The 23199-nt window shown below is 38.0% G+C and overlaps 1 protein-coding gene across 9 annotated transcripts in view; it reads left to right on the forward strand.

Annotated features, from left to right (window-relative positions):
- The window catches only part of LOC107217195 (hepatocyte nuclear factor 4-gamma), a 44253-nt gene that overhangs the window by 15211 nt on the left and 5843 nt on the right, over positions 1-23199 (forward strand). For 5 of the 9 annotated variants that reach the window (XM_046746250.1, XM_046746260.1, XM_046746246.1 and 2 more), the window contains 2 exons: positions 22505-22706; positions 22974-23068. In XM_046746250.1, coding sequence (XP_046602206.1) covers positions 22505-22706; positions 22974-23068 — 297 coding nt within the window. Of the gene's footprint in view, positions 1-2747; positions 3052-10868; positions 11504-16179; positions 16207-17622; positions 17741-22504; positions 22707-22973; positions 23069-23199 lie in introns of those variants that run through there. The other 4 variants (XM_046746266.1, XM_046746264.1, XM_046746267.1 and 1 more) reach the window with 4 other exon arrangements.

A 23199-nucleotide genomic window follows, 5' to 3' on the forward strand; every position in this document is an offset into this window, starting at 1 on the left:
TGTCTCTGTGTTAAATCTAACATTTTTACACTTATGTACTTTATATGCAAGTTGCACAACGAAACTTACGGTTCAGGGGCAGAAGTTCTGGATTACGATGATGATTACACGCGTTCGATCGGTTGCGAACATACGCTACAGACTGCAATGATTTTTTCACCTTCTTCTTCTTCTTCTTCTTCTTCTTCTTTTTATTATTATTATTATTATTATTTGCCAAACGAGATTACAGCAAACACTTTTGTTGTTTGTTTATTTTTTTCTTACTTAATGTGAAAATAACAGCGCTCTATAAGTAATTAGCAAAACGATTCAGAGCCCACGTTGAAATTGCATTATATACGAAATAATGTGTGAAAATAGGAAATGCGGATTTTGGAATTTTGGAAAATGTTATTCAATATAGAAGGATAAGAAATTTGTTTAATTTGCGTGTGGTTCTTACGTACCATTTTACACGCGATTCTCGGTGAATATATCGTAAAATAGTAATTATTCAAAGACGCTTCCTCATTATACCAACTAGTTCTCAACACAATTTTTCACGATAATCAATTTCAAGGCTCGCGTTTCGGCAATTTCTTATCCTCAGCGCGTGCATATATCTTAAAGGTATATTCGAGTATACGTACGTTCAAGTATTTATGTACATGTACTCGTAGTAATTGGATGAATAATGCTGGTCACGGCTATGCGAGCTTAATATTTGACATGTCGCATAATGGGACCCGAGTATTTAATTTCATGCAAATATATCCACCGGATAATTAATTATTGCACGTAGAGTCAGTCGTTTTTATTTATCTATTTACTCTCCCCCCATTACTTACGGATCATATTTCCCAGTTTCATAGAATCTCCGCAAATCCTTCAATCTTCGGTATTTTTTTCCCCCCTCATCTCTTTTTTACCCATCAACTGTTCATACTAATTTCTTACTCTATGCTGTACGTATATTTGTTTATAACGTACTTACGTCAATTCTTCCATACCCTGAATTTCTCCGTATGCTAATATATATATTATTATATTATAAATTATACATATATATATATATATATATATATATATGCGCATTTATTAATTACTATAGTCGTTTATTCGTTTCTTCAGTTCCCGTACGTATATCTATTTTCTTTTATTTTTCCTTTACTTTGTTCCACCCTAAAGTATGTAATTAAATATATTCACGACGCATCGTCTTATGTTAATTACACCGTAGACGTTGTATCGGCTGCACAAATCAAACAACTCGGACTTGCCAATAACTTAGTTACGCGTGTTTAATCGTATTCAAAATCTGCGGAGGATCTTCAACTCGAACGTCAAACGACGAAGGAGGCGAAATTCGACCGTGAAAAATATGCCTCTGCGTACGTGTTCGATAATTATTTCGATACTCGACCGATACTCCGAAAGATTTGAGAAGCAGAAAATTTTTGCCTATTTTCGAGTAACGTGAGTTATTTTTATTGTGATGAGAAATTCGTTTTACAGCGAAGACAATTGTTGACGACGAATATTGAATCTTTGAGTTTTTATACTCGCTTATAATATCCAAAATCCATGCTGTTCGAAACTGATTTTTTCGTGTTTAGAGTATGAGCAACATTTGAGTACGTGAAGAAATCTGAACAACTTTCTCGGCCGTTAAAAACCGTTCACACTGATCGATCGGTAATTGCGTTGAGAAATCGAGAGTCTCGCCAATTCCAGACGAATTTGGTCTTCGAGTTAATCGTAATGAAAACTGGAATACACAGAAAATGAAATAGTTTCGTTCGCTAAATATTCGGAAGTATTATCGCCGTCATTTTGTAATACTCGTTTATTATACAACATAATATCTGTATATTTTACAAAGACGACGGTATAAATCAGAGTATAAAATTCCCTGATATCTTCCTGATATCCAAAGCCGATTTTCCCAAAATACCAGTCATTTTTTAACCATTAATAACTATTATCATGTTTCGGTAATGGTAATGTAAATTCTCATCAAGATAACTCGTCGACAATGGTGTAACAAAATTAAGGAAACATCGCGTCAAAGTGAAAATCGAAAAATGATTCATTTCATCTGAGACGAATTAATATTCAATCCGTCGTCAATTATTACCAATAAAAGCGAAATAATTTTTACAGTTAAAACATAAATATCTCTCCAATAATATTTCCCTAACTTTGATGAAGATTCCACTCATATTCACAGACTTTTCCGGACCGTCAAAAAAAAATTTCCCGACAATCCCCTGATTTTTCTTTTCCGTCGCTAGACCGTTATTCAATAACAAATATCATTTACGTTCGAGTTTAAAAAATTTCGATTCCTCGAACAAAGAAACCTTTCGGCTTGTGTTTACGGATTGAATTTTTCTTCGCAACCCGGCCGAACAACTATTATAGCAAACGCATAATTTCGTGAGTTTTTGTTTTTTCGACAAGGTAAGTAGGTATACATATAAACCGGTATTTATAGCGTAACGATAATTTCAAGTAATTGTATTATCTAAGATAACGATAATGATAATAATAAGTTGAGCTGAATCCATCGACGACTCTGATCTCCCGAGTCTCTCTCTCTCTCTCTCTCTCTCTCTTTCTCTCTCTCTCTCCCTCTCCCTCTCCCTCATTCTTTTTCTCTCCGGCTGCCGCCATGCGAGATTAGACTATCAGTTTAAAAGGTCCCCGAGTCCCCTCTTCGCGGCTCTAAACCGTCTTTCAAAACTGAAACTCCTGGGGAAATCGAGCTAGTGTATCGACAGAGTCAGCGTGGAACGAATATTGGCCACCTCGGGGCTGCCGTCAGACTCACGCTTTCCGTCGCCGCGTTCAAACGGCCGCACAGAGAGACGCGGTTTTTGGTTTTTCGCGTTTTCCTTTCACCGGCTCTCGTCCTTAACGATCCGCGGAATACGAGTGAATACACGGATCTTATTCCCAGCGGTGGATTACGGGTACCTACATCTCTTAAAGTGCAACAGATTACGGGCCGCTTGCCAAATCGTGCAATAATGCGGTTTGAAGAACAGTTCTTCACTATGCTCGGTGGTAAGTGACGAAAAGTTAATTTCCCACATTTCCTTCTGTTTTTTTTTTTTAATTTTCACTCCAATTTTAAAGGGTTCTTAGTCTTTTGATACTCGAGACACGTGTCCGGATTTCAAAATGAATCTTGATCGATGTAAACAACCGATCGTCATTTTCTAATCCACGAATATCAGTGGATGATTTATCTGACTGTTTTTTTTTTCACTCTCTTGCATGTTCGACCAAGATTACAGGTTGCCGATTTCCAAAGGTTTAACATTTGTCGACAGTATTGAAAGTAACGATAGTTTCGCAAAATTTTTCACATTAAAAATATATTTTTTGTATGTCAATTCTGTACAGAATATCGATTGTTTCATTGATGGTTTCGTTTCGTCTCTGTTCGTTATTATGAATATGAGATACCGCAGGCAATCGTGTGATGACGAAGTAATGCGAACCTTAAAATGTAGACAAGTTTGCTGAATCGATAAACGAGCCAAAAATGAATTGATTATTAATTATAACCTAACGCAAGTAAATTGTTTCATTTACACCGTGTGTAAAATATCCAAAGTGTCCGGTCAAGCGACGGAAATTAAAGTAAGTCTTGACAGCGTAGATATGATCTTTACAGATTCATAGACAAGGTATCACTTTGTAGTTTTTAATTGCTAGCGTACAACAGGGTAATTATTCTAAAATGTCCGTACACTGTGCGCACTGTTTACTCGTTCGTCGCGATTACGGTATGATTATAACATGTGCTGTATAACCTAAGAATTTCATGTCTTTCGGTCGGTTGATTTTGATTGTATAATACTTGTTTGTTTGTTGTTTTTTTTTCTTTCTTTTATTTATTTATTTATTTTTTTTTTGTTTTTTATAAACGAGATGATAAAATTGACTGAGAGACTGCTGCTTTTCTTTCATCGGTTCCATACAACGCCAGTGATGAAATGCGCAAATAGGTGCTGCGTCGTAATTACAAAACGCTATTAGCGGTATCTGCGATATTAAATTACTCGCGATTGCTCTCGTTGCTTTAAACGACTTTTCATCCCCGCCGCGTGTAGTCTGTGCGGGAATGTGAGCATTACGAATGTACGGCCTTTAAACACACGATTATAATACAGTCGTATGTATACGCTGCCACGCGCTTATAGGTTGTACGTAGTAGGGACAGAAGTTGCTATTTAAGTATACGTATGCAAACTAGTCTTCGATGTGTAGATCTCGGATTCACAGTGAAAGCAATTTTCGACTATGCGTCAATCTCGATGTCTCGTGTGTCGATAATATTATACACATGCGAATGCGTTACGGAAACAGTGAGAGAGAGAGAGAGAGAGAGAGAGAGAGAAAGAGATAGATATATGGATAGATAGATAGATAGATAGATATAGATAGACAGATAGATAGATAGATAGATAGATAGAGAAAGAAGCATCCGCTCCTCCTTACTTCGAGGTAATTTTAACCTCTTTTTATTTACCAACTCTAAAGTATAATTCAATCAGTTTAATAAAGTTCCACTCGCGTCCGCTGTTTAAGGTCATGTTGTACTCCTACGTTTACCGACGGAGCAAACGATAGTATGGGTAGAAAAAGATTGAATTTGCTCGCTCGGTAAAGGTGGGAGTACTACATGACCTTAGGCTGTTCGAGGTTCGAATTTATCGTTGGTTAAAATTGTGAAAAATTCGCTATTATCGCGTCTAATGCGTATTATAACAAAGCATTTGATTCGCGACGAAGCTTGAAATAATCTCGAGCATCCCTGGCTTTTTGATAAGTTTTGACTTTGTTTTATAACCTCCGACGATTCATCATATTCATCCTGACTTTCCGTGTAACTGAGAACCAGCCATTGTATTTTAAACGAGGAGAAGATTTCATCACGTAGTTAATTTCGCCAACCACTGTTTACAGTGATAATAATTATCTGCTACATCGAATACGTTTCGCTTATTCAATGAAACGTAAAAATGAGCACACAAACGATCTTCTTTCCGCAGAAGCACAAAGATATCGAAGTAAACATGTTTACGCCTGAACGGGTAATGGATAATTTGGAAATGTTCGTCTCGTTTTTTTATTTTCTCTCTTCGCGACCCTGCGATCGCCGTTCGTACATTTTCACTCAGGCAGATCTTTTTCGAAGCTGTTTCCCGTTTGCACCATAAGCTCCACCATACACTCGTAATAATCGACGCCTTAGATCGTAGCGATCCGATCATTCCAAGCGTACGTATTATGCATATCTGACTATTTCTCAACAGCCATTAAACGACACTGCATGGCCTTCCCTTATCTCCATCATGCATACACGACTGTCAGCCATGCTTCCTATGTATGTATATCTATGAATACGGCATTCCGAATGTCCATGACGCACCGACACAAACGCGATAAACAAAATCTTTTAGCCACACGGTTGCTATTCCAGTGGCTCCGTGTGCCGCAAAATCTAGGGGAAAAAGTGTACAGTAGGGTGGTTCGTTTGTTGACTTTTTTTTTTTTCTGACGTGCCACTCTAAAAGTATGAACACAAAACAATAAACTTATATACAACAATAATTGATAGCGACGTCTAAATATTTTTTTTCAGCATTTGCCACAAATTTTTCTAGTGATACGTTAAGAAAAAAAAAGATTACAATGAGTCACCCTGGTGTACAGGCATGTCAAGGTATAAGGATCTTGGATATTTGCTCGACATATTGAAGTCGGGTGCAACATGCAAGCATCTCCAACTGCACGGGGACGCTACCAGGGTCGCCAATTTCGTGTCGAGAAAACAAAAAACAAATACAATTCGCCAAAGATAAGGGTGTAAACAAGAACCATAAAATAATACGGAGGCATTAGAATCCGCCTGGGTTCAAAGCTTTCAAAGCGTTATTCCTCAAGATGTCATTCGTCGAATAGTAGTCGCCGACTCTCATCGAGTAATCGTAAATAACGGTAAATTGTGAACATTCACGGATATATAGGTATAAAAGGGGCATAACTACGCTTTACTTGGAAAAACTTTGGGCCATTCAGGGTCGAGCCGAGGGATTTTACGGACACGAAGGCGCGTTATGCGCCTAATTGTTGACCGCATTAGTCCCTTCGGCGTTGTTTTGACGAAAACAATTCCCGAATAGCCTGGCAACGCCGCGTCATCGGGAGGATTCGCGTCTTTGTGACGCACGCGAAGTCCGCTCGACATAAAATGTGCATAATACGCGTAACGAATGTACAGGAATATCGCAGTGTCATTGAATGATCAACTCCCGGTCAGATGACTCAAAACAGTGCGAGTTGATGATCCCAGTTCCCAGTTCCCAAGAAATTTTCAGGAATGAAATCCAGAGTATGATCACGAATGATATTTTCAAAGATGCACATGACCGGAAGGAACATCCAAAGCGTCGATTCCTTTTTAGTGTCCTTTTTATTTAAAAGGGTGTCCTAGTCATATATACCTCGAAATATCGAAATCCACGTATCTCAAATGCGAAGAAAAGCTTAACAGGCCCATTCTATACGTAATTCTGAACAAAAACAGTCCAATCCATTTTTATGTAACGTAGAAATAAAGAAATGGCAGGAATCCTACGAAATGGCAATAGTAAATTCGTGCCTCAATGCCTCAAATAAAAATGTATTGAAATATTTTTCTTCAGAATTGTGTACAGAATGGGACTGTTAAGCCCTTTTCGTGTTCAAGAATCATGTTTCTGATATGATATTTGGAGACATGTACGTCAACGTCGAAATCGACAATAGCACTCGGTCGATTCTTCGCTTAAATGTATACACAAAACTTTTCCCGGGGGTGGATATTTGATGTACACAGTGTTCACGGATGCATGGAAAATACTGCCATATCGTATGTATGTGAAAGAGGATTGTTTGTGTAATCTAGCAATGGGCGCAAGTTATAATCGGTCGTAAACTGCCTGACTCATTTTTACTTTGCGATAAAACAGGAGATCCAACACGACCATAAACCGTTCACACATCGCTCACACACTCACACATCGCTGTTATCGCTTGTAAAGCCGATGGTGATGAGTTGCTGTCACCATGCGGAGACAATGCAAATTACGCCTACGTACTTACGCGCTTATGTATTGTAACGTGGCATTTTTGATGCCCGTTACAAGGGGCTCCTTGAACCCTGGGCGGGACCAAAATTTAGGAATTTCCGAAATTGAGTCGCGAAGTTTTTGCAAAAGAGCGCCAGGACTAGAGTCACGCATCCGAAACTACGAGAGGGGACACCTTAGCGAATAGCGTAAGATATTTCAGGTTTTTTTGTTTTTTTTTTTATTTTTCGAGCTACAACGGCATCAGGCAAGAAGTCGACACCGAATTCGAGGAAATTGCCAAGTGGCGGACTAACGACAATTGCGAAGGAAGGATGTCGAGGCTGCGGAAGGGGAGCCGACGCAGATCCCCGCATCGCGGGAATCCAAGGTGGACGCGATTTCCGCTGGCGGCCGGCGCGCCGCAGCCTCTCCCCCTTCACCCTGCCAACAATTGACCGGCGAACTTGCGACGGACCGACTAGCGACGAGGGAGCACCACGCTCACCGCCAAGACGTCACGGAGCTGCGCGGAGGACGAGATTGCGATCTAGCTTCAAGTTCTGCGCAGCGATGCTATCGAAGGTGCGCGTCGAGTTGCGCGATCGACGAAATCGATGACGGATCGATTATTGCGATTCTTGTGGGTATGACGTCACGTATGGGATGGAGTATCGAGATCCGTGTTGCGGCAGGTAATAGGTTTTCGAAACCGCTCTAGTTCTGGCGGTCGTGATGAGTAGTCACGTTTTGGGGAGTTTCGCGAAGTAATGGACTCGCCCAAAAATCGCGAGGGGAATGGAAAGGGGGTTGCAGGGATGTAGAAGGTAAGCGCTGCTTCTATCCCCGCGATTGAATTTCGAGCATAATTGCGAAAAGGCTTGCCGAGTAACGGGTAGCCGTTTTGGATTTGCGTTGTAGAGAAGTACTCGAAATTCTTTTGCCGATTCTTTTGCTTGATGACCGTAGCCTGAGTACGCGTGTTAGAGTAGAGTAAATTTTGAGTTCCTGAGAAAGTTGAGTAGAGTCACGGGTTTTAGTTGAGTCTTTCTCGTTAGTGAAATCAAGTACAGCCGAATTTCGCTGTACCGGGTCGAGCCGCGTTATCGGGTTTTTAAGTGTCACCTCTCGAGTAGGTCGAGAAGTGCCGAATTGGAGTGCTCGGATTAGCGGATAACGTTTTGGATTTTGAGAAGGGCTGATTTCGGATGCGTTGCGATAGCGTATAGTTTAGGTTACGTTCGGTTGCGCCTGCATTGAGTTCCGTACCCGGTAATTAAGATAATGTAAATTGAGATGCGTTACCTTGAGCTTGTGTTTAGTTGAAGTTAAATGTAGTGGTGCTTGCGCTTAGTTAAGTTGCCGTTTAGTTAAGATAGTGTTTAGTCGAGTTGAGATGATGTATAGTCGAAATTGCCGTTGCGTTGAGCAGCAGTTGAGACGAGGAGTTTGAGCATTGAGTTTTGGTCGCGTTTGAAATATAGCAACGTTTGCGGATTCGTTTAGATTTAGGGCAGCTCGGGATAGCGTCGAAACTCCGAGTCGGGTGAGATCTCGAGTGAGATTGAGGACGCCGTCTGTTCAGTAGCCCGACGGCGCACCGTCGGATAATTAATTCTAGTTTCGGTTTCGAGCAATAATCGCCATGGAGAACAAATGGCGAATTTGCAAATTCAGAATTGCGTATGAGGATTTTGTGATCGTTGAGTGACATTTTAGTTAGGGAACCGCGAGCTCATTAGAGTAAGAAATAGAGTAGGTTACGTGTAATTTTCTGTTTATTTTTAGACTCGCGATGAGCGACTTTTGGATTGTATTTTTATTTTTTTTTTGTATCACCGCTATTGGGAAATATAAGATTTTATTTTACTTCTTTTGTTAAATAGCGCGTGTATTTCGAGTGTCTCGGTCATTTTCTCCGAGTGACCGAGGAGCGGGAAAAATCCACGTCACAGTATGTATGTATTTATGTACTTCGGATTATGTGCATATGTAGGTACCTATTGCAACCACGAGGATCGCATGTGCAGTAAGTCAGTTGCTGAACGGGGTATCATGATTGTGTTTAGAGGGGAGAAACAGTGATTCACTGCACGGTCACGAGTCACGTTTGGCGATAATACGCTTTTTAACCATTTATGCCTTATACATTATACATAAATGTATCATACGTGTATCAGTGTTTGTATCTATCTTTTCCGATCATCCCGTTAAGCCTTTCTTGACAACTTGCTCGATGTGCGAAGAGTTACTCAGCGGGTTTTAGTCATTTTTTTTTTTTTTTTTGATTTGGTAAACCCTAACGGAGATATAATTGTAACGAGTAAGGCTGATAAAGCAGCATTGGGCTTTCTGAAGGTCGTTCTGATTCGTTTTTTTTTTTCTTTTCTTTTTTTTCGCCTTGTATACCTTTCTCTTGACTGCGAGCACATTGTTGCATCATTAATTTTGTCTTTAGTACGAGACAGAATCATTTTTAGATATACATATAGGTATAACATAACCTGCAACAGCAGCTGAAATGTACTGATTAAAAATCAATTACCATACAACGCACATTCACGTTTTACATATAAATAAATCATAAAGGTTTATGCACAGTAGCTATTCCGTGTTTCGGCTACAGGCTTATCGTCTCATATGCTTAATATATGACACGTCATACGTAATCGCTGTTCGATCCATGTGCTGTCTAATTCCAAAACATCACATCTAATTAGCCTGATTAGTCATTATGGACACTGTCCACATTCGTGCACACTCGCGCACACTGACTGTGAACGTAAATTATCCGACATTAAGTCTCCAGTTGAACGATCAACGGAAAGTTTAGCTGCAGTAATCTCGTCACGCGTCTTTGACACACACGCAGACACATACGTACACACAAACATATTTATGTATATGATAGAAAATTGTCACGGTCTATTTAAAGTCGCGATATATATATATGGATACACATTATCCACGCAGATGTGATCGATTGAGACAAAGTGAAAGAGAGGAAAAACTTATACCGGTAGATAACACGACAAATTGAAAATATATCGCAGCTGTAGCTCGTTGCGCAAGATACAGATACAAGATACGGTATTTCTTATCTGCTGCAAGATCGGTTGATCGAAGAGTCTTTGCGCGATATTTTCAAGTGGGTATTAAAGGGTGAATGACAAGCAATAGCCGATAGACGGAAGAATTCGCCTCGTCAGTAATTTGGCACAATGAAATATCAAGTTTTTGGCATTGTTACGAGACAAAATTGCGAGCAAACAATTCGTGCCATTCTCCGGTTCGCAGTTTGACGCGGCTCGGGAATTATCGAGTGTCGATAATGACGATAGAGCCAAAATAAAATCGCAAGCGAGCGAAGAGCGGCCATTTTGATTCTGTTAGGGGATTCCACCGCCTCGTTACTGAACCGATTAGTTGACGAAAGAAATGAAAAGTAACAAAGTAAAAAAAAAAAAAAATAGAAATTCACGCTAATCGTTTCGATTCGAAGAATTTAAATAGATTCACGCCGCCGAGTCGATTCGAACGGCGTTGTAGCAAGCAGATGGGTAAAACGTTATACACGACAGGGGAAAACCGCGGAGCTCCTGCTTTTAGCGGACTACGGTGTAACACGGTTGTGTGACACTTCCAAGTTGCCGAGTAAACGTGAGCGACGTGTGCTGGTCAGCTCGAGTCTAATCTTTGAGTGTAGATTGGTCAGTCGGTCTGTTTGCCATCCCCTCCAGGCAAAAGCTTGGCGGCAGGGCCGAGCGGCTAGTCGTCGTCCAACACTCGTTTACATCTGACATGCTTCAGAAGAAGAAGCAGCAACAGCAGCAGCAGCAGCAGCAGCAGGAGCAAAAAAATAAGAAGAAAAAAAGAAACGAGTTTCAAAATCCTGCGTGCAGTTATTCGTATGATTTAAATGCGACGACGCGAAGTTGGCAGCGTATTTAGTTTCGAAGTGACAGTTATCCGTGGAGGAGAAACGATCGCGCGTGCGCGTCGTTGCCTACTTTAAATCCGTGCGCGCGAAATTGAAAATTACGTATTCTGGATTGTGTAAAGAGAATTCGGGAGGATACACGGTGATGTGATACAATTTGTTGCTCTAACGTTCTTTGACGATACGTCGCAGTGATCGTGGTTTTTTCAAACGTGATATCTACGGTGATAAAATCAAAGTTAATTTATAGTCGTTCGGTTATAGGTGATCATTAAACGACTCCAGATATGTGGATTTATTATACAAAAGTAATTTAAATAATAACGGCCAAATTGTCGACCTAGGCGAGCCTATTAAAAACAAATTTCGATACAATCGGATAACAATTCCGTCGATCTGTGTGCACTCTACATAGATTCAGGCAAACGATAGGAGAGAAAAATGGGATTGTCAGGTACGTAAAAATTCTACACACATAACGCGATGTTGTTTCTACGTAATTAAAAGAATTTCGTCACACAAAGCGTTTGCGTGCGTATGCGAGTACGCGCGGCAGCGTCGTAACGACGACGATAAGACTTCTCGTCGAAGAATAAGGTAAAACAACAAAACTGTGAGAGCGTTCGACGAAAGGCTGTAATTAACTTGCAAATAGGTATCGACAAGGTGGCATTGGACGAATAAATTATTAACAGAGCGAGGAAAGTTCGTCTTCTTCTTCCTTCACTCCAGAATGGCACGTCACGCGGACAATTATAATATTACGCTCATCCGCACGTGATCATTCGTGCGAGCAAGTAGCGATCGTGGATTCGAGTTATCAGCGAGAATGCGACGAATCACGCTGCTGAAAACGTGTAACCACCAACAACCGACCAACGTACGCAAAGCTAATGCATATACATGGTGCGCGCATAATGTTCCAACCGGCCAACTAAATCCGTCCGACAAGTATATTCCTCGAGAATATTTTGCATATATTTTCATTAAACGCGACGAGTGCCGTACTCGCTTTACGCGGGTATTTTATAAGAGATTTACTATAACGCGGTATAATCCAAGGGATATCCCATCAATCTTTGTCAAACGCGCGGTGTTTATGGTCACCTTATGCCCATCTGCTTTCCAATTTTAATTACACTTGAATATGCATACAGGAAAAAACTCCTACCTGGCTAACTGTCGTATTTTTCACCTCACGTACGTACGAAATACGACGCACCGATCGCACCACAGAATCCCGGTTTCTGTTTGTCTATGATAATTATTTGCCAATAATAATCGAGGTACACAAAAAACTTGACCTTCCTCTAACTTCGCGCTGCTGCAATCAAACCGCAAATATTTTTTTTTCACTGTTCCAAGATCAGCGTTGAATCATTTTATTTCTAACATTCAAAAATTACTCTCCGATTTAACGTTAGTAATGTTTATACTCGCGGTTGGAATAATCGTTGTAGTTTTTTTTTTTTTTCTTTTCTTTTCTTTTCTTTTACCAAGTAACCGAGGAAATGCAAAAGGCAATGAGAAGAAAATGAGGGAAGGAGAGAAAGAAATTTTCCGCAGAAGTGCTCGACGCAACATTTATTAACACGAACAACAGTCAGACAAACCAGACTTCCGGATACCGTTGCCATGAATAATACGCGCGTGTGTTTGTGGATATGATATAACGAGAACTCATTAAAACCGGAAGTCAATTATTTCCCAAACCGCGCGAGTTCCAGATTATAACAACAACCAGAAACTGACGAATGACTCGGAATCATGCCCGCGGATTATAATATACAACGTATAAACCATCGGACATACGCGTTTCCTCTCAACTGACGCAACTTATGATATATCTACGTTGTACAAATGCGTAAAAGCATGTATAATGTATAAATTACAAATTCGTTTAACTCTGGTAAAAATTAGTATGGTGTGATAATTAAACGCATTGCCTGTACAAAGAAGAGGAAAAGAAACAAAGCTAACGAAATACAGACGTAGAAATAAAGAAATAAATCCTACGATTATCATTTTTCTTCGATTCTCGTCACGAGCAGATAAAGAAATTGTCACACACATTATCGTTTTACCTCCTGTTGTCTTATCTTCGCAAAGTAATTTGTAAAAGAATCAGTGAACCGAGGAAGACCGACGAACTCTCCGCCTGATTACAGATATAAATCGAAGAAATGTTGAAATTGTGGAAAATCTGACGAAGAATTAGAAAAAAAAAAAAAAAGAGAAGCATAAGAACAAAACGAACCTGCAAATGTGTTGCGAAATATTTGCACGACACACGTTGTTACACGGAGTAGAAGGAGTACGCGGGTTATTTGCATTATTAGTGTGTACCTACGGTATTTGACGAGGAAATAAATAGTAAGATTTCTTAATTCTTGTTAATTATGAAAATCAACAAGTGTATCCGCGGTTTTACACGGACTCGTATAATGGAATAGATTGTGTGCTCAGGGCAAACGTTTGAATCAATTCTAACCCGTGAATTTCGTCATTCCGTACGAATTACACGTTTGCATACCTGTGAAAGCCGTATCGATATTGTAATTTTATGTAATCATGCTCGAGTCGTTTCAATTCGCAGATAAAGAAATGATCGATACGTCGAATCGCGTGTGCGCGTGCGCAGCTTTGAAATACCTTCGAATTGGTATTTCGGTGGCGAAATTGTTTCTATTCCCATTTCGGATTTCCTCCGTAATTCGATCCTTGAGACAAAAACAAAAAAACAAAAAAAAAAAAAAAAAACAACAGCCATTGCTTTCAATTCTACAGCTTTTACGCAATAATGCGTTATTACTTAAACGTTTTCGTTTTTCTTTCAACTTTTTTTTTTTTTTTTTTTTTTAAATTTATTTATCATAGCAAACATTTCCTGAAATCATTCTCTCCGCACCTGCACGATATTGCGTTCGTTGCAACGTTGTGCGCGACATATTGACGCTGAATAAATTTCCGCGAAAATTGTGTTACGCTCTATTCAACGACAAATAAGGAATCGTCGTGTTTGTTTAAACGCGGAGCACTGCGGATACATGTACACGCACGAATTACGCGGGCATACGTGTAGAATTGAAAACTAATTGAACCGATTGAACCGAGATCGCGGTTAGAATAATACCAATAGAATCGTGTATACTGTCATGTGCACGTATAATATGCGTAATATAAAGCATGTTCGTTCACGTGACAAAAGGAAATGCAGTTTCATTTCAATGATACGTGCCGCGGTGCTGTGAATAATTGTGACACAACGAAATCATGAGTCAGTTCTGCGATCAGAAACGACAAAGAGATTGCGGGGCTGATCCTTCGAGACACGGGCGACATTGCAATTTGCACTCCGTTACAACGTGTACGAAACACGTGCCTTTGGATATTTTTTATAAAACATACGACGATATTTATAATCATCTGTTTCGTTATTCGGTAGAATTATTCTTTCGTCTTTTTTTAAAAGAAAGAAACAAAAAAAAAAAAAAAAAAAAACACATCTCTTTACAACGATCGGAGCGAGGTGACTAAACGAATGAACAAAAAGGAAGAGAAAAAAAACTAACCGTGAAGAAACCGAATTTTTATCTCCTTCTTTCAAGAGGCAATTAATCGATCGTAAAAACGGTGCTTGAAATACGTTTTTTCAAACATTATTCGCGAATAAATCGAAGAATGTGTCGATGCAAAATATGAGTATTTAAACGTACGTGTTATTTGTGAATTAACGATAAACTCAAAATTATAACTCGGATGAGGATAATTTTCGATATATTTTCCTTTCCAAATTATGCGTGTTTAGAAATCTGTAACGTGCCGCAACGTGCATATTGTAATTAGGTATACATTTATCGAAACAGAGACCCAGGATGGCCACTAAATCTTCATCGCGAAATTCCCTGACTTTTCCAAGTTTTCCCGACAAAACTTTGTAAGATAACATTTAGGAATGTTCAAAGTTTTCAAGAGAACCTTTCGCCGATGGTAAAAAACATTTGTATTCCATCTGATTTGTCTAAGGCTTAAAAAAATTCTGGGACGTATTTGTATGAAAAAAAAATAAATATATATATGTAATAAACGATTCCCTGACATTTCCCTGGCCATTCCACAATTTCAGAATTCCGTGACATTTTCCAAGTTTTCCAAAATTCTCTGACCAGTGGCCGCCGTGTAGACGTTTCACGAGTTGCGTGTCGCCGTATAATAATGTGTGTATACGTATAAACACACACACACGTACGTATATATTATCATGTACACACACGTTAGAAAGACTGTCATGCAGGTGAAAAGTAAAAATCCTGCCCGAAGGCAGAGATTGTATTATTAATACTCGGCTTAATCTCCGTGTCACAAACCGCCATCCATACATGCGTATGTGTGTGTGTGTGTGTATATGTATAGGAGGACACGTGTGGGGCTTTTGGAATTGAGTAAGACATAATTTCTGCGGGCGTTTCAGGTAAAATATAATCTCATACACGCACCTTAAATCGCCTGCGTTCTCTGTATATTATTACACGCATACGTGTGTACATGTAATACGGACACCGAGTCTTTCGTAATGAAAACCCTGCGGTATAAACATTCGTATAAAAGATAATATATTCACATTGTAGCTGTTTCAACAATCCGAATACGTGGTTCTAAATTTTTCGGGTAATCAAACGTTGCATCAAACTCTCCTCGACTTGTTGTAAGATTGTTGTAACTTGGGGAAAACAAAAACAAAAAAAAATTATCAAATCGCCGAATTGCAATGACGTATTAACAACTTCCGAGACGTAAAGAGAGTAGGACAAACCAGTTTTCGTGTACGTGAAATCGTTTTTTTTTTTTTTTATTTTTTTTTTTTTTTTTTTCTTTTCCGCCCGCGTCTCTAACGTTATATATTTATATGTTTGTCCGCTTATCTCGATCTCTCGCTGCATTTAATGCAGGTATGCACGTACATGTATGTATGCATATACATGCGTGTATACGTTTATACCTACCGCGTTTTGCCTGTTTTGCCTGTATAATAAAACGACCAGAATATAACCAACAACCAGCGGTGCTTATAAGCATCTTTCATACGCACCTTTACTGTCATTATACAATCGTCGTCTCAGCGTGAGTCTCGAGGTGTCTATGAAAATGAATGTAAAAGTAAAAACCCAACAGGATGTGAATATATATATATATATATAACAGAAAAGCGAAAGAAGCTGAGAGATGAACGCGTGTATGAGATATTAAACGAATATTATACGTCAGCGTAATAAACGACGCTTTTTCAAAGTAATATATAACACGCGTTAAACCTATGAATATAGATAAATGATTGTTTTGTATATTGAAAAAAAAAAAAAAAAAGAAGAACAGAGAAACATAAAAAAAATTACTTTCTATTTTTTACAATGTACATACAATGTATGATGTGTCCATTAAAGTAATGTGAATATAAAACTACGTGTGGAAAATGAGAATAATAACAATTTTACTAACAAAATGTGTGCATATATTCGTCTACGTACAGACATTGTACGTAATATCGGATTGCCTCGAAAAAAAAAAACAGAAAAGAATATTTTTTTTTTCCATCTCCGGCCCATGAATTCATAGTTTACAACATAATATTGAACCTCGTGAAAGGAAATCGTTGTAGCAATTTTTTTTAAGCGATCCCGCATCGACATTTGAAATTCGCCATTTAATCAACGCGTAAAGTAAGTCAATTTTGACGGTTGGAGGGAGATAATAATTTTTCCATACAACGGAGGATACTCTGTAAGCCGAGTGTTTGACAATTTGTATGTTTTCTTCGAATCGGCGCGTCGTAGATGATTTTTAATCGCACGATCTTCGAGGTATTCAACATTGCGTAAAACGTCGTTTTTCGCTGTTTCGTAAAACGGACACCTAGAATAAATACCCAGCTTCGTCAATGAGCAAATGCTATTTATATTCAAAGAATTCAAAGACTGACCCGTGGAAATTTTCGATGCAAAAATAGTATTCATCAAACCAAAATATTTATCTATAGTTTCAATTAAAATAATTCGGCATTTTATTTTCCCGATAGGATAAATCGAATTGTGAATTCAATGTATTTCATCTGTCTGACGAATATTATTCAACGCTTTGTTGCAACCAAGTCAAAGAAGCTGGGCGTTTATCCTAATGGATAAAAATTTTTCCAAGAGGTGAAAAACAACGTTTTGCGCAATCTTAAATATCTCGAAGAGCGTGCGGTTAAATATTTTCCACAACTCGCCGATTCGAAGAAAAAACATACAAGTTTTCAAACGCTGTCGTAAAAACCTTCGTCCATTGTACAAAAAAAAATAAAATTATTATCTCCCTTCAACCGTCCGCGGAATTGAATTTTTTTACTCGTCAAATTAAATGGCGAATAGAAAATCTCGATGCGGCAACGCCTAAAAAAATCGCAAAGCGATTTCCTTTTCTCGAGTTTCAATATTGCGTTAAAAACTATACGATTTCGCAAAGCGGAAGGTTAAAAAAGGTAAATGAAGTTTCTTTTTTTTCTTTATTTTTCTTTTTCTTTTTTTTTTTTTCGAGTCAATCCAACATACGCTAGAATACGTCTATTTAGGATGTATGCACTTGGCTCTCTCACCTCGCAGCCTCTTTCCAAACACCAGCGTGTCACCTTACACAATCGGCAATATAATTATACGTAAGTATACGCATACGTACGTGGGACAGAAAAAGTAATAATAATTGATGAAGCGAGTGTTGGCAGGGGTCGCGATAACTCGCATTATTATTCGCTGTTACATCACTCTTCGTTAATCAGACACGTGATACGTATACGAAGAGGTGGTAGAGAGAAAAAAAAAGAAAAAAAAATTTGCAAAAAAATTTACTACAATCACTTTCGATAATTCACTTTTTTCTTATTTGAACTCAGCTGCGACAATTTATTTTTCCGACCGTCGTTTCGTTATATATACACATTACCTTTGACGTTCGTCAAGATCTTAGTTGTAATGTGTGCGATAAATCTTTACAAGATGATAATAACGTCGAAATTGCGATTTTTCAAAATATGACGCTAAAAGAGGATGGAGGGGAGGATTAAAAAAAAAACATCTCGTATACTTTTGCCGAAAAACATCCTCGTTCCAAACAATGCCCGAAGCCTTCGTTAATAACAGAGTTATGAAAACGCGAGTATAATAATTTCGAATTTGCGTGTATACGCAAGTGTGTATAATAGACGTTATGTAGGAACCGGTATGTCACGCACGTATGATGCACATGCTTGTAACGTATTTACGGGGAACGTCGGAAGTTGCCCGGAGGCGTTGACGGCGTGTTACGTCACGAGAAGACCGGTTTCTCACTCGTCATCGCGACTCAGCGAAATTGTATCGAGTCATTCATCGAATCGGTGCGATTATCGTTTTTTCGTGCAATTTTTATTTCACGCAAAAAAAAAAAAAAAAATGTGTATTACGTTGACAAATTTGAATCTTCGGGTAGGAGAATCTTTGCGCGGTATCGCTGATATTTAATAATGTTATTATACTTGTGGATGTTTGATTAATAGAGAATTGGGAAATTCGATATTTGCGCTCAAATTTTACTAAATTTAAAGTGAGATTCTCGATTATCGCTGATTAGGAAACGGGCATATCTATTATTCATTAGATTCTTAACCCTTTGAGTCAGGCATTGTTAAGCTGAGTGAAATTTTATGAGGAGATAGTATTCTGTGATTTTTTTGGACGCTGATTGTGAGTCTGAAGTCGAATGTCAAAAATTCAAGATGCCGGAACCAATACGACGGACGAAAATTTCAAATTTGATCAGATACGGTCAAGAAACTCTGTCCAGTAGTTTTTGGGGTCGCCGATTGGCTCCGAAAAAAATGGAAAAATTTCGCTAATAGTTTGTATCGGAACTACTATATTTCTATGTAATAATTCGTAAGGAAATCGTGTTGTCAACTTTTTTGTTTTTGTTAAGTAATTTTTACAACCGTTTACTTGGATCGGAAAATTTCGAAGGAAAATCAAACAATTAAAAAAACCCCTATTAAGTAAAGTCAGAGATCTTTGACACCGAAATAATGTAAGTAACTCGTAGAAAAAAAAAAAAAACAAAAAAAAAACATGCAAAACCCGGAGACCGGATTTACGTACAAGATTTGTCGGTAAGGCCCATATATTATTATATATTCGACTCGAATACCTGCGGTAAAAAACGAAGGCAAATACGAATTCACCAGAAATGAAATGTTTCGAGTTATGTAACTTGTACAACGATAATCAGCATGCGGCTCAAGGATAATTGCGGAAACGCTGCGATCATAATTCCGAAATGTTAACATAGCGGACAGGTGTAAGATTTTTGAAATTACAATTTTTACCGAGTGACGTTCGTGAGTTATTATTACTTGCCGTCAGCTTCGCGTTACATTACTGTCGTCATTGCTTGATGTATCGCCACGCGTATAATACAAGAAACTCTTGAATTAACCGGGTAATAATTTCCGTAAATAAGAGGCTCTCGCCAAGTCCTTCGAATATACGTACATGCGAGTTGATTCGAAATTTTTGCAAATCACTAAAAAAAAGAAAAACGTTTCGCATTTATTTACTTATCTCAATCTCTTATTTACACACGGGATACGATTATTTATTATATAAATCCGCGGGTATTCGCTACGTGATTAAAAAAACTGTTATTATTTTCATCGATGAAAATTTTCGACTCGTACACTTCTCGCATCATTCATTTATCGTACGTTACATCGCGCCTGATGATAAAGTTTTCAATTGCAAACGTAAAATGTTACGCAAATAATTGGTAGAATCTAGAATCTCGACGTGCACGCAAGATTGAAGTTTCATTTTTATCTCGATGATATTATTATTCGATGAACCGTACAACGTGAGGTGATGTAACGACTCGTTATCCGTTATCTCTCAACGATCTGATCTCGATATAATATAATATAAATTTCTACACATATATCGCTCGGATCAGAAGGGTTTATATTATATATTAACGAGCTATCGATCATTGCATCCTCGAAATTAACGCTTATAAACCCAAAGATAGAATGGGAGTGACCGTGCTTGAAAAAAAAGCTGCGTATAGCGAATATGAAACAAAATGGAATGAATGGTACACTGAGAGAAATTTTTAGTTCCGGTTCTTAACTATTTTCACTTTTTACCACAATCGAAAAATATAGTTTCAAGTACGTAATGAAAATTAGTTTTCTAGCCGTTACCGGAAAGTCTAGTATCCGTTGCTATTCTTTCTCGTTACGATCACTGTTGCTATATTGTCTTGTAACTTTTGCGACAATTTAATGCTCGTGCAAGAATAATTTTACGTTAAAGCCTTTTTTAACCAAAAAAGTATAGTGAACCTCAGAAACTGATTTTGCGTTGCAATTACCGAAAAAAGATCGACGATAGCGCAAAATGTTTACGCGTACCTCGTTTTTCCCACCTCCAACAATATTCAAACAGTTTTTTTTTTAACGATACCTGTTTTACTCAATTTTTCTAGCTACTGTAACGAATGAAATTTTTCTCAGTGTAGATAGTTGATAGTACAACGCATATAATTATTCAACTTTACATACTACTGTAATAATACCGGTTTCGTTTCCTTGGCTAGCGGATTTATTCTTCATCATTTTTTTTCTTCAGCTCTACTAATTGCAAGGGAATAATAAACGTTAAATGATCGATGGTATCGACAATGTTACGTTTGTTAAGCAAACGGAGATACATTACGCAGATAGTTTACGATTACAAAGTGAATTAGGAATAAACAAGCGAGCAAAGGTGCGAGTATAATTAACCTTCAAAGATAGGATGCAGGGGAGGTTAATCGAAAGGTTTTAAACAATTTAATATCCATGCCGAGTTATAACGAACGTAGAAATCAATCCCAACCAGTTACGTGCTTGTGTGGTTGGGGGAAAAAAAAATAAAAATCAAGTAAGTAGGTAAAAATTATTTACGATACGTGTACGTAATATATAATACATGTTATACGCCTTAGCCGACGCAGGCTTATGTCGGATACAACGAATTCGGACCTTGAAAATTATCTTTCAGCGATCCGTAATGACGTGCGAAAAATAGACAGAGAGAGAAGAAAAAGAGAAAAAAATTATGAGAAATGGGAAACGTCAAAGAGCGAAAAAAAAAAAAAAAAGGAAAAATAAATAAGAGGATAAAAAAGATATTCAGAGATAATGCTCGAAGCCCACGAAGTCTAATCTATCAAAATTAAGATTAGAGCTCTGCCTCTCGATCCTGCTTGTGAAAATATAGAATTAATTACGCATCAAGTATATTTCACGCGTTGTCTGCAGCAGCTGCGATCATTTGCGGGATAGATGCGAATTATTAATTTATATTATTAATGAGGAATATTGCGGGGAAAATTGTAATTTTTAAAGTTTAATAGTCAAATTATGCAAAACATAACGACTTCAAAGTCGCTGAAAGAGAGACAAAAAAAAACAAAAAAAGAACAAATTAAATTTATGCAGCTAATTCGCTTTGAACTTTTTCATCTAGGAATATTTTGCGTTACAGTATTCGTTCGTATTTTCCTCGAGATCAGATAATAATTTATCCAGCGATTCTACGGCTCTGTTTCTCCTTTCGCTTTCGCCCAGATTCAGGTTTCGACGATTACAGAATACTAGCGAGTCGGTGTAGTAATAATTTCCAAGCAAGTTTTATTAAACCGTGCGTTTACAAACTTAATCAAGATATATATTATATAGTTTAGGCAACTTTAACCGTCTGGGAATTGGTTTAAAAAAAACAAAAAAAAAAAAAAAACACACACACTTTATCGTAAGATCGTTTCAATGTAACGTTTTTTATTATGATTCACATCGCGTTAATTGTTTATACGGCATACGATGATGCGTTATTATGTTAATTAGGTATCGCAATTAGCCTCAGTTGTTTCGAAAAGAAACAAACAACAAAAAAAAATAAAATAAAATAAAATTGAAATTTCTGAACACCGAATTATACTCTCCTGATGAATTATTTATCACTTGTTAATGAAAATCGTCCGTAACAATATACAGACAAAGAGAAAAAAATGTACATATTATTTGACGTTGAAATGGTCAAACGTAAAATCGAACTAACGTCCAAAGCTGGAGTGTCAAAGACGATAAACGACGGCTTATCGCGACCCCAAAGATTCCGGAGAGAGGAAATAAAGAAAAAAAAAAAATGCGTCGAATAAAAGCAAAATGAAACAGTAGAAAAAGAGGGTGTAACGAATGGAGAAAGAAAAATCGTTTAAAACTATTAAACGTTCAAACACTATAATTAATAACATACCAAGATAAAAATAAAAATTCATCCATCGCGATTCTACACTAAACAATATTATTTACAAGGAAATGGCAAATAATTTAACATTTTCCTCTACGTTACAGACGCGGATTTGAGCATGGGGGCTGGCGGGGCTGGTGGGCCAGTTTTGGGCCTGCCAGGGGCCGGTGTGGCCGGCGTTTTGTCACAGCACTGTGCGATATGCGGTGACAGAGCGACGGGGAAACATTACGGCGCAGCATCGTGCGACGGTTGCAAGGGTTTCTTCAGAAGATCCGTCAGGAAGAATCACCTCTACACGTGCAGGTATGTGTAAGAGACACGCGAGTCGAAATTGAGAAAAGAAAAAAAAAAATATTCACACCTCAACAAACCAAAAAATCAACCTTGCTTGTAAGATACGTACGAGCACAAATTTTCCCCAAGGGGGTTTGTAAGCTTTTTCATTTACGGATATTGAAAAGAGTTGCAGTTACTTTTAAAAAATGAATTCACAAACATCAAATTACCTTGCCACAGGTGCGATTGTGAAAAATCGAAATTTGTGTACGTATATACATCGTTTTGCTTCAGGTTTAGCAGAGCGTGCGTGGTGGACAAGGACAAAAGAAACCAGTGCAGATACTGCAGACTGAGAAAATGTTTCAAAGCCGGCATGAAGAAAGAAGGTAATTAATTTTCAACGATGCGATAGAAGAGAAAATTTTTTATTTTTTTTTTTTTATTCAAATACGCGGCAAATAAAAATAATTCCAAAAATTCGACGCAATCCTTGACTCGCGTTTTTCGCACAATATCT

The sequence above is a fragment of the Neodiprion lecontei genome, chromosome 1 (genome assembly GCF_021901455.1).
Source record: "Neodiprion lecontei isolate iyNeoLeco1 chromosome 1, iyNeoLeco1.1, whole genome shotgun sequence".
Classification (NCBI taxonomy): domain Eukaryota; kingdom Metazoa; phylum Arthropoda; class Insecta; order Hymenoptera; family Diprionidae; genus Neodiprion; species Neodiprion lecontei.